This window comes from Scyliorhinus torazame, chromosome 12 (assembly GCF_047496885.1).
Source record: "Scyliorhinus torazame isolate Kashiwa2021f chromosome 12, sScyTor2.1, whole genome shotgun sequence".
Lineage (NCBI taxonomy): Eukaryota > Metazoa > Chordata > Chondrichthyes > Carcharhiniformes > Scyliorhinidae > Scyliorhinus > Scyliorhinus torazame.
In genome coordinates, this window is record NC_092718.1 from 11498993 (window position 1) to 11517213 (window position 18221).

Consider the following 18221-nt stretch of genomic DNA (forward strand, 5'->3'; position numbering starts at 1 on the left):
ACATGTCTCTCAACAGCCAAGCGTATTTCCTAGATAAATGTCTTGAGATTCTTCAAACAGCAAATAGAGATTGGCTATGAGAGATGAGTTTGGTTTCAAGGAAGATTCTTAAAGCCTCAGAAAATGACAGAGATAAAGGACGCGGGGGTGGGGGAGGTGGGGAAGGAGAGAAGAGAGAGGGGGGGGAGAGAAGAGAGAGGGGGGGGGAGAGAAGAGAGAGGGGGGGGAGAGAAGAGAGGGGGGGGGAGAAGAGAGAGGGGGGGGAGAAGAGAGGGGGGGGGAGAGAAGGGAGAGGGGGGGAGAGAAGAGAGGGGGGGGGGAGAAGAGAGGGGGGGGGGAGAAGAGAGAGGGGGGGGAGACAAGAGAGAGGGGGGGGAGACAAGAGAGAGGGGGGGGAGACAAGAGAGAGGGGGGGGAGACAAGAGAGAGGGGGGGGAGACAAGAGAGAGGGGGGGGAGACAAGAGAGAGGGGGGGGAGACAAGAGAGAGGGGGGGGAGACAAGAGAGAGGGGGGGGAGACAAGAGAGAGGGGGGGGAGACAAGAGAGAGGGGGGGGAGACAAGAGAGAGGGGGGGGAGACAAGAGAGAGAGGGGGGAGAGAGGAGAGAGGGGGGGAGAGAGAAGAGAGGGGGGGAGAGAAGAGAGAGAGGGGGGAGAGAGAAGAGAGAGGGGGGAGAGAAGAGAGAAGGGGGGGAGAGAAGAGAGGGGGGGGGGGAAGAGGAGAGGGAAGCTATCAGAGCGTCAGACCAAAATGACTAAAAAGATGAGGAGAGGAAAGATGTCCAAGAGACTGGAACGATAGAAAAGGAAATTCCAACGGGCGGCACGGTAGCACAGTGGTTAGCTCAGTTGCTTCACAGCTCCAGGGTCCTGGGTTCGATTCCCGGCTTGGGTCACTGTCTCTGCGGAGTCTGCCACTTTCTCCCCGTGTCTGCGTGTATTTCCTCCGGGTGCTCTGGTTTCTTCCCACAAGTCCCGAAAGACGTGCTTGGACATGCTGAATTCTCCCTCTGTGTACCCGAACAGGTGCCAGAATGTGGCGACGAGGGGATTTTCACAGTAACTTAATTGCAGTGTTAATGTAAGCCTACTTGTGACACTAATAAAGATTATCATTATTTTGGGGCTGGGGGTGTTGTAGAGCTGAAGGAGTTTACTGACGCACACATTCCATTTAGGTCACGCATCATTGAGAGGTTACTACAAATCAGTGTCTGAATCGGTCGTAAAATGCTCCCTCTTTTTTTTTTAAACTAAGACTGACACTTTTGTTAATTACTGATCTGGCAAAAATCAGATTCTCAGAAAATACTATTTTGTTGGTGAGCTGTTTGTTGGGAAGGAAAGGCTTTTCTCCCACTTGTTTAAAATTTAATTCAAGGTATCACTTCTCTAATTATTGCAGACTAAAAATGGCAAATTAGTCACTTAACGTTTAGTTTAATTTATCGTGTTTAATGGTTATTTCAATTCTTTTTCTCTCAGCATGCTTCCAAATCGGCTGTTGGATCGAGTGAAGTTTTGCGGCTGAGTCAAAGCACGTGTGATGCCAATGAGCACTTGAGGAAGGACTTGGAGATGACCCGAAAAAGGTTCGAGGTGGCGAGGAAAGAGATAGTCAGCCTGCAGATGGAGTTGGCGGGGAGGAATCAGCATTGCGAGGTTTTGAAAGACGAGTGCAACCGGGTGAAGCAGGAATCGGAGGAGCAGATCAAGCAGCTGGAGGATGCTTTGAGTGAAGTTCAGAAGCGAATGTTCGAATCGGAAGGAAAGGTGAAGCTCCTGCAAGCCCACGTCAACGCGCTGAAAGATCACCTCTCGAAACAGGGGTCTGCAGGAAACAACCGAGTGGTGGAGGAACTGAGAAACCAGCTGAGGGGTGTGAAATCGAAGCACGAGGAAGCCTTGGCAGAGGTGGAGAGGCTCCAAAACCAAGTGAAACTTGGTGTGTTATCCATACAGGAATTGGTGGAGGTTAAGGAAGTGGACAGGTACAAGGAGGAGGTGAAGAGGCTTCAGGAGTCTTTAACAACATTGGAGCAAAGGAAGCAAGAAGCAGAGCGAAAGGTGACTGGGATGGAAAATGAGCTGAAGACCATGAAGAAGAAAATATTGCAGTGCGTACCAGCTGAAGAGTTTGAGAATCTGAGGAATTCTTTCATCAGTGGTTTGGAAGAGAAGGAGAAGCAGGTGGTAGCGGAGAGGGATAAGTGTGAAAGAGCTTGGAAGGAAGTTGCCCAACTGCAGAAAGGCCTGGAGCGAGAGAAGGCTCAGGTAGCAGCTTGTGTGAAGCTTGAGCAGTATCAGCTGTTGAAGAGTTCCTTTGACAATCAGAGTGGAAAGCTGTCTGGTATAACGCAAATGCAGCAACACCTGCAAAAGGAAAATGAAGCTGTTCAACGGGAAAACGATGCCATCAAATCTGAATTGAAAGCCGTGAAACACAAGATTCAAGCAGAATATGTACCTTTGAGTACGCACGATAAGCTGAAGTCTTCAATGAACCAAACTGTTCAAGATCTGGGCAAACAAATTTCTGAGGCGTCACAAAGGCACAAGGAGGCCGTGAAAGAATCAGAAAGGTTGAGTGTTGAGAATAATGCAATAAGGGAAAATCTGAATTGTGTGCAAACTCAGTACATATCTCCAGGAAAGCACAAGGAGGAAATAGCAACTCTGAATTCCATTGTTGGCAAATCGGAAAAGGAGCTGGAAGAACTCAACCGGAAATACAACCAGGCACAACTGCAGGCAGAAAATGTACTCAAAGAAATTGCTGCCTTGAAAGACTCTTTGAATAATCAATATGTGCCCCTGGAAAAACATGAGCAGTTAAAAAAGATGTTGAATACTACTTCAGAAAAAGCTGCGGTGGAACTATCAGTAGCAACAAAGCAATGCACTGAAGTGCAGGGTGAGATGGTGAGAGCTGAACGTCAAAATAAACAGTTGAAAGAACAACTAATTATCCTTCAAGATCAAATGCAAAAAAAGTATATAACCCTCCAGCAGCATGAAGAAATGAAGACTACCTTGAACAGCAGAATGGAGGAACAGCAGAACAAAGTCAATCAGACTCTGTTGAATTACAAGAAAACTCAGGAGGAAACAATTGAGGTTCGCAAAGAAAAAGAAAACTTGTTGAACGAGCTTCACACGCTACAAGAATCCCTCAAGTCGCAGTTCGTTCCTATGAAAAATTATGAAGAGAAGCGAAATGAACTTGGTGTTACTTTGAAAGAACTGAAAAGCGAGCTGGCAGAGAAAACTCAGCAATGTTGTAGGTTCCAGGAGGAAGCTGAGGGGTACAAGAAAGAGACGGAGGAGCTGAAGAAAACGGTTGGGCATTTGGAAGAAAATTTAGAAAAACATTACATTTCCAAAGATGTATTTGAGGAAATGGAAAGCAAGTTTGTTAATGGTATGGGTGAAAAGGATGAGCATGTAGAAAAAGTGATGAGGAAGTATGCAGATGTTGAACAGCAAAATGAAAGATCACAGGAGGACAATGCCAGGCTGCAATCGGATATCCAGGCATTGAAAGAGAGAATACGGTTACAGTACATTCCTGTTGAAGAGTTTGAGACGATGAAAACATCAATGAATAACAGAATTTTGGAGCTGCAGAGAGAAACCGAGAAGGTGAAGGATTCTTGTCTACAGGAGCAACAGAAAGTAGAAGGCTTGCAGCTCCAATTGGACGATCAGAAGAAGAGTTCTCTTCCACTCCTACAGCATACCCAGTTGAAGGAGAAGATGGACATGGATATTGTTAGGCTGAAGAACCAGCTGAATGAAAAAGAGGAGGAATTGAAAAGAAAAGCCCTTGAACTTTCCCAGCTGCAAGCTGATAGCGAAGCTTTGAGTAGCGCAATTACAGAGCTGAAAGAGAGAGGAGCGTCTGATTCATCAGAGCACGAAACAGTGAAGAGCTCATTAGAGGCTCAGATAAATTCATTAAAAAAAGACTTGGCGGAGTTGAAAGCGAAGGAGGAGCAAATGTGCACTGAAGTGTTACGTGCTAAAGAGGAAGAGCTATCAGCAAAAGATGAAAAGGAGACTTTTCAATCGCGATCCTTCAGCTTTGAACAACAAATTAAGGAGCTTAAAAATAAATACGATGAGTCCATGGTAACGATCTGTGACCTGCAGAAAAGTATTCAGGAGTCTGCCAAACAAATTGAGGCCAAGGATAGCAAGGTAGAGTAAAAGGAATGATGGCTTGCATTAATGCTTGGGTACTATGAGGGGGTTGGGTTTCCGCCTTGGCCGTCAACAGTTTATTTATGTTTAAACAAAACCTTTCCACTTGGAGAGTCCAGCACCGATGGATATAATTTAGTCGCTCATAAAACCAATAAACTTCTTTAGTCAGAGAGTGGTGAGAATGTGGATTTTGTTACCACCTGGGTTAAGATGAATTGATGCATTTAAACTGAGGGAAGCTAGGTGAACGTGAGGGAGAAGAGAATAGAAGGATACGTTGATGGGATGAGATGAAGTAGGTCGAGTGGGAGGGAGGCTCATGCGGGGCATAAATGGTAGCAGAGACCAATGACCCCTTTCTGTCCTGTGAGTTCTATTTATGTTTGTTCTTCCTGAGCTGACAAACTTTGCCTGTTTTTAGACCAGGCGCTTTCATGCTTAACGCTACCCAAAATAAAATGACTGAAACATTGGGAGTAATTGAAGACCAGACTGTTACTTAGGAATGCTTCAAGAAAATTGATACTTTGCGTGCAATAGGATATTGACTGCCCTGTGAGGGGGAAGGGGTTTCAGCCGCCTGTAATGATCGGTTCTGTCATGTGTCCAGCGAGCATATGTGTTTCTTAGCTGGTCTGCTCGCACGCGTGAAGCGGAGGAAGATGTTAAGATGCTCGGCAAGATTCTTTTTTACCTAAATAGACCATATGTATGGTTTTGAGCAGCCAAGATGTCTGGGGATTGAAGTGAGGGAAGAGTAATAACTTGTGTTGAATGAAATGGGCAGTAGTAATTTTTTGCAATGGGTTTCCAACGCATTTCGATCGGCCAGCATTACTTGCAGGTGTTGGCAGTTTAAGTACTTGGAGGGAAAGATTGTTAAACTCAACTACATTTGCAATTTACTTCTTGTGTCTCCACTCTCATTCCAGAGATTTGAATAAGTCCAAAGGTTTTCAAGTGTGTTTGATTCCACCCCTCCCCTTCCCCCCCCCTTTGTGATATGAACCCTAGGTGTGCAAAAGAAATGGCAAAAATGTAAGTTTTTCTCTTCCCTTCTCACAGATAACCGAGCTGTTGAATGACGTGGAGAGGCTGAAACAGGCTTTGAATGGCCTGTCGCAGCTTTCATATTCTGCTAATAACCCAAAGAGACCAAGCCAGCAGATGGAGGCCCTCCAGATTCAAATCAAAGATCTGCAGCAACAGCTGGCTGTAAGTTGACCAGAATGTGTTCACTCGTTGTGCTTGCATCTTCTCAAAACGTACAGGGCATCCAGAGAGAACCCTACGTATTAATTAGGCATTGGCAAACTCCATTGGGGCTGGAGTAACTATTGAAGTCATGTCCTGAGGAGTTCCTGTATACATGGTGCCTTCCCTTGCCACATGGTTGGTTGTAGTTGTCACTTTTTGTTATAAAACCCTGTTTTATATCAAAAGTGACTTTTTGTTGAGTGGGCTGAAGCCACAGAATAAGTCTTAAATGACCAAGCATTTATATCTACACTTTAAAATTAACAAAGAACAGAAATAGAGAAAGCCCACCTATGACAATAAGCTTAAAGGAGTGTGAATTGCCATATCCCAAACTACTCCAGAGATATAATCTAAATATTCAGGTGGGTGAGGACCAAGCCATAAAATCCAATGACTGGACAATGCACCCCAGCTGAACAGGGCTTCACCAACACCTTTATCTCATCACTTTAAACAATGGACCTGAAATAAACTTGTTATGACCATGTTTTGTAACTTGCTAGTTTGTGAAGGAAGGTCATGTGACAGCAAGGGCAATTAAGGGGTGGGCAGTAAACGCTGGCCTAACCAGAGGTGTGCACATCCCATGAATGAATTTAATAAACTCAAGCAAGCCATTTGTGTCCAGAGGCATTGATTTCCAGCGTAAGAGGGCAGATAGACCATGAACTGGCAACAGCAAGAAGATGACTCGTGGTGCAAGTGTACTTGACCAATACGCTGACCAGTCAAATCCCATGTGCAGCGTCTTTAACATAAAACAAGCAGCTGTAGCTGCTGACTCCAGAAGAAGAGACGGGAATCATCTGCCACATATGAAATCATCTCAATGCAGAATATGGAAAGATTGTCCAGGCCAGCCATCTAATTTGTCAATCTGTAGGATCCATGTATTTTTGACTTTCCTTTGGGACCTTGTGTGTGTGGGGTGTGGTGTGGGGTGTGGTGTGTTGCATATCGGGTAAGTACAATGACACTTTTTCCTTTCCTTTTAAAACTTTCAAGAAAACTTGCCTGTGTCTTTTACAGTCACAGCACTTAAACAGTTAAAGACTAAATTTGTACAGTAAGAAGTCTTACAACACCAGGTTAAAGTCCAACAGGTTTGTTTGGAGTCACGAGCTTTCGGACCGCAGCTCCTTCATCAAGTGAGTGCTCATCAGTCCAAAGATGTGTAGATTAGGTGGATTGGCCATGCTAAATTGCCCTTAGTGTCCAAAATTGCCCTTAGTGTTGGGTGGAGTTGCTGGCTTATGGGGGTAGGGTAAGGTGTGGGCTTGGGTAGGGTGCTCTTTCAAAGAGCCGGTGCAGACTCGATGGGCCGAATGGCCTCCTGCACTGTAAATTCTATGATTCACCCCAGTCCAACGCCAGCATCTCCACATTATGACTAAATTGGTAAGCATTTTCTATCTTTTTAAAAAAAAAACACCTGTTGCGGTCAACCAAGAGGTGGGAAGGGAAGGGAGTTCTTCTGCCAATCCCCTCCCAGCCACAACTTTTTATTTCAGAATTAGATAATCTAAAAGGTGTACAAACAACCGCTTGGTGGCACAGAAGAGCGAGGCTTCGTCATGTGCAACATGACTCCTTTCAGCAATATTTAAATTGCTTACTTTGCATGTGGAGTGCAGTTTTGATTTGTAGCAGCAATCTGCCTCCAGTTCGTTGTTTATTTAAGTCATAAGGATGTAACTATAAACTGATTAAATTTTAATCAGCTTGACTCCTAACGTGTTACATTTCAAATTTTTAATGAATCAAATAGCACTTGTACATTTTCAGAGCCTAAAGTTGAAGAGCAATTAATACTTTTCTGGTATTCTACTTGATGTACAACAGAGGAATATCAAATTTCTGTCATACCTGTTCAGAATGTGTTACAGGTGAAGTGTTTGCTCTCCTCCCGGATCACAAAAATCTTCCATGCATTAGAGGTCAGAGCCAAGCTCCCTCTGTCGATTGTTGCAGGAATAGTTGAGCAGCACTGAGACCTCGAGCTCTGCTGCCGCTGGTTAATTAATGGATGGAGATTTAGCGTGGATGCTAGTGGGAATGCCGTTGAGCTAGTGAGTGGCCAAAACCTCCCCAATCGTGAGCAGCGTCACAAACAATCTCCAATGACTTGAATTTGAGTGCACCTTCTCATTCTCAAGTGCCTGGGATGGTGCAGGAATGGAGGAAACTCTGTCCCCAAAACTAACACCCCTCAATTGGCACTCCTTCCAATATCCCATCACTGAGGTGGTGTTGCATTGTTGGAAGTTCTCACTTTCAGATGAAACTTTAAACCAAAGCCCTCTCTGCCCTCTCGGGCGGGTGTAAATGATCCAACAGCCGCTATTTGAGGAATGGTACTGGGCCATATTTATGTATCAATCAACATCACTTAAAGGCCAATAATCCTTTTTGCGCGTGTGGCTCTTGCATCTTGCTGTGTCGACTTTGCTGCTAAGTTTCCTTTGGTATAGCCGACTGCACTTTATCAAAATGCCATGGGACGTGCCACGGTTATGAAAGGTGCATCATAAGTGCCATTTTTATTTTATATATTTTTTTCAGTCTGTCTTTCTCTCTCTGCTCAAACCACAATCTTCAAATTAGAGCTAGCCCCCTGAGAGGAATCAGCAAGCAGAATTTCACAAATGCGGTAACCAAAATGCTTCACCTGTTGCCATCTATTGGATGTCCTATGTTTTTTCATGTATAGATCGATCTGTCTGGACTGTTCGCAGAACAATGTTTTTCACCTCACCTCGGTACACATGACAATAAACGCAAATCGCAGGGCTACACGGTGGCGCAGTGGTTAGCACTGCTGCCTCACGGCGCCGAGGTCCCAGGTCCGGTCCCGGCCCTGGGTCACTGTCCGTGCGGAGTTTGCACATTCTCCCCGTGTTTGCGTGGGTTTCACCCCCACAACCCAAAGATGTGCAGGGTAGGTGGATTGGCCACGCTAAATTGCCCCTTAATTGGAAAAAAATTATTTGGGTAATGCAAATTAAAAAAAAAAAAAAAAAAAAATCCCAATGCTCTGTCTGATGATCGTGAATTTTAAAAAGAAATTAATTTACGGGATGTGGGCATCGCTGGGTAGCCCAGCATTTATTGCCCATCCTTAGTTACCCTTCAGAAGGTGGGGGTGAGTTACCTTCTTGAACCACTGCAGTCCTTGAGGAGTAGGTACACCCACTGTGCTGTTAGGGAGGGAGTTCCAGGATGTTGCCCCAGCGACAATGAAGGAGCGACGATATATTTCCAAGTCAGGGTGGTGAGCGACTTGGAGGGGAACCTCCAGCTAGTGGGGTTCCCAGGTATCTGCTGCTCTTGTCCTTCTAGATGGTAGTGGTCGTGGGTTTGGAAGGTGTGCCCTAAGGAACCTTGGTGAGTTACTGCAGTGCATCTTGTAGATGGTGCACACGGTTGCCGCTGTTCACCGGTGGTGCAGGATTTGAATCTTTGTGCAAGGGGGGACCAATCAAGTGGGCTGCTTTGTCCTGGATGGTGTTAAGCTTCTTGAGTGTTTCTGGAGCTGCACTCATCCAGGCAAGTGGGGAGTATTCCATTACACTCCTGACTTGTGTGTTGTAGATGGTGGACAGGCTTTGGGGGGGTCATTAGGTGAGTTACTCTCCGTAGGATTCCTCGCCTTTGACCTGCCCTGGTATTAATGTGGCCAGTCCAGTTCAGTTTCTGATCAATGGTAACTCCCAGGATGTTGATTGTGGGGATTCAGCGATGGTAATGCCATTGAATGTGGTGCGAATGTCACTTGCCACTTGTCAGCCCAAGCCTTGGAGCTTCCTTGACATCTCTCCACCTGAAGATGCCTTTAGTTTGGTTGCTCTCTGCTGCACGTCTTTGGGTACCTCTATCTGAGCTGCGTGGTCGTGAGAACACTGTCTTTTAGCTTTTTTTCTTCATTTATTAATTCTTGTACCGTGAGCATCAGCGGTAATGCCAGCATCTGTGACTTGTGATGGCTGCAGAATTTGCACATGGCAAACTCCCACCAATACCAGAGAATCTGTTTTTGCAATACCGGTTGAGGGGTAAAGATTGACTAAGATGCCAGACCAATAATGTGATGGGACCCGAGGGTGGCTGATAGGACCTCGGCTTATCTGAAAGACAGCACCTCTTTTAGTGGCCCACACTCCCATGGTACTGCACCAGGAGTGCCAGCGTTGATTTTTGTCCTCAAGTCATCGAATTGGACATGGAATCCACAACCTTCTGCCTCGGGCGAGAGGGCTGCCAACTGAGCCACAGCTGACACTGGCACGCACATCATGTGACTTTGTTTTTAAGCCTTTTGTGAATGGCTATTGGTTCACATTTCCTCAAGAAATGAGATGATTAATGTGCATTGCAGTGAGCTCATTACTGTACAGTCAAACCTGATGCTTTTTGAAGATTTGCCAATTTTTCCACCTTCTTTCTCCTCTGCAGGATGCTGACAGGCAACATCGAGAGGTCATTGCAATCTATCGAACACACCTACTCAATGCTGCCCAGGTAGGTTAAATAGCCTCTGCTCGAAGAGAAATTAGGGGAAAGGCAAAAGAGAGGTAGATCTGTTATTTTGTTCAACCTTGTTCCTCGAACTCTTCCGATATTATGAGAAGATTTGCAAATTAACTGTGGAATGATTCAGTTACGATTCAGTTACCTTTTTCAGCAAGGTTGATGAATACCATTGCTGATCCATCAGAGAACAGTGTCCACAGGACCCTTCCTTGTTCCCTTATGTTTAACTAACGTCAAAGTTCCCCAACCACTCACACCATTGGTCATGTGTGGTTTTCTTTGGTCTGAGGTGCTTGGGTTTCTCTGTCTGCAGTTAAATTCTTGGGTAAGATGCGTCAATGGAGATGTGTGATAGGACAGGGGTGGGGGGGGGGGGGGGTCATCCTACGAGGAAAGGTTGGACCTGTGTCCGTGGGAGTTTAAAAGAATCCGAGGTTATCTGATTGAAACGTGCAAGATTCTGAGGCGACTTGACAGGGTGGATGCTGAAAATATGTTCTTCATTGTGGGGGAGACGAGACCTGGGGGGGGGGCACAATTTAAAAATAAGGGGTCTCCCATGGAGATGAGAAAAAATGTCTTCTCCTGGAGGTCGAGTCTTTGGAACTCTCTTCCCCCAGAGAGCGGTGGAGATGGTGGGGGGGGGGGGATCAATGAATACTTTTAAGACCGAGGGAGATAAGTTCTTGACCAGCAAAGGCATCAAAGGATATCTGAAGTAGACAATGTGAAATTCAGACCACAGTCAGAACAGCCATGATCTTGATGATTGGTGTATGTATGTGCGATATTCACTGAGGATTGACTCTAATCCCATCTTTATACTGCGCCTCAACATGTGCCAGATAAAGCAAGAAAGTTGAACAAAACTTCATTAATCACCAGGCTGGGTGTCAATTGAAGTATGGGGTGCGATTCAACCGAACTATTTCTAAGTGTCCTTTAGGGTGAGTTTGGTGGGGTACTATCCGTCTGCTTTCTGGGTATGATCCAAACGTGCACTCGCCCACATGTGGTCACACTTTTTTGGAGGGCGGGGTCTTGGGGAGTTTCTCCGCAGTCTGAAGTTTTTTTCAGCAGCAGAGAGCTGAAATTGCCAGCGAGACTGGTTCCTCAGATCGGGGTGCCATTTTGAAAGCGTTGTCTGATCTGTAAGTGAGCTTAAGGGATCCCACACCCATGGGCATTACCCTCCCACCCCACCAAGTGAGGACACCCTGTTATCAGGTCGCTGACGGTACCCCCTTTCAATATCCACGCCGCACCCCTCCCAACCTTTATGAAATCCTTCAAACTCTCTCTTTCTCTCTCTTCTCCCCCCCCACCCGCACTCCCTCATGCCCTGACCCTTGGCAGTGCAAACCTGTCACGAGGGTAATTGCCCTGTCCCCAAACACCCTGGGGGCTCCAATAGCCTCCAAGACCCCGAAGTGGCCATCACACCTGGTCTCTGTTTGTGGCTAATCTGTGCCCGGGTGAGACCTCGCCAGTGACTCTGGGGTGCTGGCTAAATGTGGCCTCGAGTTGGCCGTGCATACTTAAATTAACCTAATTGCTCATTTGTGTGTGTCTTGCGATGCCCAATTTGAACCTGTCCCGCGATGCACCCAGCGTATCCAGAATGGCGCTGGGCGTAACATGGTGGTAGAATTGTGCCTACTGTGTCCAATTCTTGGTTTAGGAAGGACAGCTGCAGCATAACTGGCAGCAGCGATGAAAGTTCGTCCGTTATGAGGAGAAACCAGAGACGCTGGATTTGGTTGTCTTCGAGCAAAGATGATAAAAGAACGATTTAATCATAGCATCCCTACAATGCTGAAGTAGACCATTCGGCCCATCTAGTCTGCATCGATCCTCCAAAAGAGCACTCCACCTAGGCCCATATTCTACCTATCTCCGTAACCCCGTCTAACCGGCACATCTTGAGCACTAACGGATAATTTAGCATGTCCAATCCACCTACCCTGCTCATCGGCACTGTAAATGTCAGCCTACTTGTGACAATAAAGATTATTAACTATCTTTGGACTGTGGGAAGAATCCGGAGCACCCGGAGGAAACCCACGCAGACACTGGGTGAAAGTTCAAACTCCATACAGTCATCCAAGGCGTGAATTGAACCCGGGACCCTGGCACTGTGAGGCAGCAGCGCTAACCACTGTGCCACCATGCCACCACCCTTAATATAGGTGTCCAAAGTTATGAAGAGGTTTTGACTGAGGCGATGAGGAGGACGTGTTGCAATTGGCGAGAGGATCAACAACCGGATTTCAAATCATGAGGCAAAGAACCAGACGGAAACGGAAGAGCATTTTTTTTTTTTTTGTTACACTGCCCTGTGGCCTGGAACGCACTAGCTGAAAAGGTGGTGAAAGTAGATTAAGTAGTGACTTTGAAAGTGGAGTAAAGAGGACTAGATTTGCAGGGCTGTGGGGCTAGAACGAGGTATCACTGATTGGAGAACTTTGCAAAGAGTTGGCATAGAGACGGTGGGCCAGGTGACTCCTTTCTGGATTGTACAATTTACTTTCCTGTTCATTTCCTCCTTTTTTTCACTTTTAAGAAAATAAATTGGATGCAAGAGGATCCAATGGCGGAGAGGATGCTAGATGGGGACTCTTCTTCCGAGGTAGTATTGGCTGAAGTTAGAAACAGGAAAGGAGAGGTCACCCTGTTGGGAGTTTTTTATAGGCCTCCTAATAGTTCTAGGGATGTAGAGGAAAGGATGGCGAAGATGATTCTGGATATGAGCGAAAGTAACAGGGTAGTTATTATGGGAGACTTTAACTTTCCAAATATTGACTGGAAAATATATAGTTCGAGTACAATAGATGGGTCGTTTTTTGTACAGTGTGTGCAGGAGGGTTTCCTGAAACAATATGTTGACAGGCCAACAAGAGGCGAGGCCACGTTGGATTTGGTTTTGGGTAATGAACCAGGCCAGGTGTTGGATTTGGAGGTAGGAGAGCACTTTGGGGACAGTGACCACAATTCGGTGACGTTTACGTTAATGATGGAAAGGGATAAGTATACACCGCAGGGCAAGAGTTATAGCTGGGGGAAGGGCAATTATGATGCCATTAGACGTGACTTGGGGGGGATAAGGTGGAGAAGTAGGCTGCAAGTGTTGGGCACACTGGATAAGTGGGGCTTGTTCAAGGATCAGCTACTGCGTGTTCTTGATAAGTATGTACCGGTCAGACAGGGAGGAAGGCGTCGAGCGAGGGAACCGTGGTTTACCAAGGAAGTGGAATCTCTTGTTAAGAGGAAGAAGAAGGCCTATGTGAAGATGAAGTGTGAAGTTTCGGTTGGGGCGATGGATAGTTACAAGGTAGCGAGGAAGGATCTAAAGAGAGAGCTAAGACGAGCAAGGAGGGGACATGAGAAGTATTTGGCAGGAAGGATCAAGGAAAACCCAAAAGCTTTCTATAGGTATGTCAGGAATAAGCGAATGACTAGGGAAAGAGTAGGACCAGTCAAGGACAGGGATGGGAAATTGTGTGTGGAGTCTGAAGAGATGGGCGAGATACTAAATGAATATTTTTCGTCAGTATTCACTCAGGAAAAAGATAATGTTGTGGAGGAGAATGCTGAGCCCCAGGCTAATAGAATAGATGGCATTGAGGTACGTAGGGAAGAGGTGTTGGCAATTCTGGACAGGCTGAAAATAGATAAGTCCCCGGGACCTGATGGGATTTATCCTAGGATTCTATGGGAGGCCAGGGAAGAGATTGCTGGACCTTTGGCTTTGATTTTTATGTCATCATTGGCTACAGGAATAGTGCCAGAGGACTGGAGGACAGCAAATGTGGTCCCTTTGTTCAAAAAGGGGAGCAGAGACAACCCCGGCAACTATAGACCGGTGAGCCTCACGTCTGTAGTGGGTAAAGTCTTGGAGGGGATTATAAGGGACAAGATTTATAATCATCTAGATAGGAATAATATGATCAGGGATAGTCAGCATGGCTTTGTGAAGGGTAGGTCATGCCTCACAAACCTTATTGAGTTCTTTGAGAAGGTGACTGAACAGGTAGACGAGGGTAGAGCAGTTGATGTGGTGTATATGGATTTCAGCAAAGCGTTTGATAAGGTTCCCCACGGTAGGCTATTGCAAAAAATACGGAGGCTGGGGATTGAGGGTGATTTAGAGATGTGGATCAGAAATTGGTTAGCTGAAAGAAGACAGGGTGGTGGTTGATGGGAAATGTTCAGAATGGAGTACAGTCACAAGTGGAGTACCACAAGGATCTGTTCTGGGGCCGTTGCTGTTTGTCATTTTTATCAATGACCTAGAGGAAGGCGCAGAAGGGTGGGTGAGTAAATTTGCAGACGATACTAAAGTCGGTGGTGTTGTCGATAGTGTGGAAGGATGTAGCAGGTTACAGAGGGATATAGATAAGCTGCAGAGCTGGGCTGAGAGGTGGCAAATGGAGTTTAATGTAGAGAAGTGTGAGGTGATTCACTTTGGAAGGAATAACAGGAATGCGGAATATTTGGCTAATGGTAAAGTTCTTGAAAGTGTGGCTGAGCAGAGGGATCTAGGTGTCCATGTACATAGATCCCTGAAAGTTGCCACCCAGGTTGATAGGGTTGTGAAGAAGGCCTATGGAGTGTTGGCCTTTATTGGTAGAGGGATTGAGTTCCGGAGTCGGGAGGTCATGTTGCAGCTGTACAGAACTCTGGTCCGGCCGCATTTGGAGTATTGCGTACAGTTCTGGTCACCGCATTATAGGAAGGACGTGGAGGCTTTGGAGCGGGTGCAGAGGAGATTTACCAGGATGTTGCCTGGTATGGAGGGAAAATCTTATGAGGAAAGGCTGACGGACTTGAGGTTGTTTTCGTTGGAGAGAAGAAGGTTAAGAGGAGACTTAATAGAGGCATACAAAATGATCAGGGGGTTGGATAGGGTGGACAGTGAGAGCCTTCTCCCGCGGATGGATATGGCTGGCACGAGGGGACATAGCTTTAAACTGAGGGGTAATAGATATAGGACAGAGGTCAGAGGTAGGTTCTTTACGCAAAGAGTAGTGAGGCCGTGGAATGCCCTACCTGCTACAGTAGTGAACTCGCCAACATTGAGGGCATTTAAAAGTTTATTGGATAAACATATGGATGATAATGGCATAGTGTAGGTTAGATGGCTTTTGTTTCGGTGCAACATCGTGGGCCGAAGGGCCTGTACTGCGCTGTATTGTTCTATGTTCTATGTTCTAAAAGGTTGTAACTTTTATTCTCTCTACTTTTGTTTTCAGGGTCATATGGATGAAGATGTACAAGCTGCCTTGTTGCAAATTATTCGGATGCGGCAAGAGTTTGTTTGCTAGCAGAATTCCGGAGGCCAGATATTTACTATTGCTGTGTTAAAAGCTATAATCTGACTACTCGAGCTTTGCTGTAGCATTTATCTCGGTGGCCTAAATTATTCTTCCGTGACTTTCTTCTCCCCCGACCTTTAATATATATATTATATATATTTACATATATATAATATGTTAAAGCTATTTCCAATTCCCATCTGCCTACTTTAAGCTATTCCAGGTTTTCATTTAAACATTAATGTGTAAAAAGCAGAGACGTTAATTGGAACATCTCAAAATAAATTCTGAAGACTGACAAAGTTTCCACCTGTCGGAATCCATTGCCAATCGTGTCGGGCTCAAATCAAACTTGGCTACCCGGGGGATTCTGTAACTACAAAGATATGGTTCTCACTCCCTTAAGGTGTAGCATCTGTGATTCAGCATGCAATTGTATTTTGTTGTGCCACAAGTTGATGCAAAAGCCGACCTAACATTGTAAGAATTTTTTTTTGCTTTTGACAAACGACCAAAGTAATAGCTGATTTCACCTGTTCGAGCTCTTGAATCCACAAGAAGATTTCTACACTTGTAATAAATGTAAGAATTTCTTTTTTACATTCAGCCCAAAACTGCAGTGGCAACAGCACTGGAAGAATTTGCTTTTTTATGTTTCGTGAACCATAAGTAGTGGTAGCTTGCTCAGGCAATCAGGTGCATCAGTGCAAACTGACCCTTGACACCTGGGTCACCGAATGGAATGATGTTGTTGCTATCTTTGTCTTTTGTTTTTGTGATTTGGCATTCTATCTTAATTCCACCCACTCATTTATTTTCTGATGCGGAGACTGATTTTGAGCGTCGGAAATATCAGGACTAGACATGTTGGCGTTGAGATTTTAAGGGAAAAGCCAGGTTAACCGTTGAGGTGTTTAGTCAGCGCTCTCGGTGCAGAATAGGACAGCTGAAACTTAACGTCTCCCTTCCAACAACTGGGGAGTAGGTTGTAGTTCCCCAGCATTTTTGACCTTTTATTTTTTATGTGCAGCGTTTGTCTTTTTTAATCTTTCCTCCTCATCGCACCCTGAGCTCTGGTTTTCCCCTGCGCTCTGGTTTTCCCCTGCTACTTTATGATAAGATTTGTGGTGTCCCGTCCCCCCCACACACCCTGTGTCCCCCGCTCCCCGGTCTGATCCGATGCCCTGACCGCGTGGCAGTTCTGTAATAACCGTGTGTCTCTGTCCCTTGATGCGAGGGGGCAGAGGGAAAGGAGGGGACCATAGATCACCGGGCAATCATTCGTTTCCAGGCTTGTGATCGTTGCCGTCAGGCTGTCTTTGGAAAGAAAATGGAATGGATCCTCTTTCAAACGATATCCCCAAGCATTAATGTAATTGCTGGAGAATTAGGATATTATTTTCCTGCTGGATTTCAGGGACCCTGTCTTTAATATGATAGCTTGGGAATGGAGATTGTTGTTTATATTAGAAAAATTTCCAAAAATCTGGACTTGACACAGAAAAATCTTGTACGCATACCTGCAATTTGTTTTTTTTAAATTAGAAAGCCTTGAAATTGTTGTTACGACCATTAGTAAGTTCATCCATACATATTTGTATGAAATTCCTTCCACATTAACAAAAGGTAACCCATTTAGAATTAAAGTGTTAATGCCGCCGGTAAAGTGGTCCGACAAAGCAATTTTGCAATGAGCGCCTTCAACAATGCTCGTCTGGCGCAAGTTCAGTGCCGCCTTGTAATTCCAGATTGAAGCCAACGGCAGTGTAGAGTTTTTCCGATTGTGATACTTGGCTGGCCAAGTCTCAGTTGTAATTTAACTAAGTTGACCAACTTAGTTAATTTAACTAAGTTAACCAAAGTGCTTTCTTTTTGCAAGAACTAACGTAGTTTGTAGATTTGCATTGGGTTCCTGCTGTACTTTATTACTACTTAATGCAGTTGAGAGAACTATTTTTCCAGTATATATCCTTTATAGAACTTGAGTTACAATGATAATTCTCAGCTGGACTGCTCTGTTGTTTTTGTAACTGTATAATGTGGACACACAGACAACTTCTGTTGAATTTTGACAGTACGCATCATTTTATTCTTCCATGTTGAATGGTTGGCAGTTTGTACTGTGACTGGAACAACCGTTTTGTGAATGGATATCATTAATCTAATTGTAGACCTGTAGCTCTTTGTGATAGCTGAACTTACTGTTGGAGCACTGCTCTCTCTGACTTCGTCCCAGTTCTGATACAAGCTGTTGTTCTGATCTGTGAAAGCTGGGGGTTGTAATGAAAAATAATACATGCATTTGAAAAAAAAGACGATTGTGTTTTCAGAGATTTTTACAGTCTTGTGAAGCCGTGACTGCGCCTTGCCGTAGCTAAGCACTTTGCTACTTACGAAGCAACCTAATAATCTGGACAAACAGAGCATTAAATCCAAATATTAACTGGATAAAGCAGATGTGTGCATTATTTAAAATGCAGCTGTTTTTAATTCCCCGAGTTTATGAGTGAACATTTGCACACTTTCCAGTTCGAGATGGTGGCCAGGCAACCTCTTGTCTGTTACACTGATCCCGTACCAGCCTCCCCGAACAGGCGCGCCGGAATGTGGCGACTAGGGGCTTTTCACAGTAACGTCATTTGAAGCCTACTTGTGACAATAAGCGATTTTCATTTTTTATTTCATTTCTATTCCCCCATTTTAAATGATGCCTGATGGTTATGTGGGAAAATGTGTCCTTTTTGTTCTCCTGCTTGCCCCCTTTCCCTCCTCTTGACTGTCTTCACCCATGGTTGACAGCTCTTGATATCTGGTTTGATGAAATTGGGAATGCAGGACCGATGCCCTTCCAGCTAGTCTAATGTTGCAGTAAGTCACCATTGTGTGACACCAGACCATCGTGGAGCTGCG

The 18221-nt window shown here is 45.2% G+C and overlaps 1 protein-coding gene across 3 annotated transcripts in view; it reads left to right on the forward strand.

The window, feature by feature from the left end:
* LOC140387390 (uveal autoantigen with coiled-coil domains and ankyrin repeats protein-like) overlaps positions 1-17763 on the forward strand; it is a 196602-nt gene extending 178839 nt beyond the window's left edge. For all 3 annotated transcript variants that reach the window (XM_072470420.1, XM_072470423.1, XM_072470421.1), the window contains 4 exons: positions 1486-4200; positions 5272-5421; positions 9919-9984; positions 15249-17763. In XM_072470420.1, the coding sequence (XP_072326521.1) occupies positions 1486-4200; positions 5272-5421; positions 9919-9984; positions 15249-15320 (3003 nt within the window). In that variant the 3' untranslated portion in view covers positions 15321-17763. The remainder of the gene's footprint in view (positions 1-1485; positions 4201-5271; positions 5422-9918; positions 9985-15248) is intronic.
* The last annotated feature ends 458 nt before the right edge of the window (positions 17764-18221 follow it).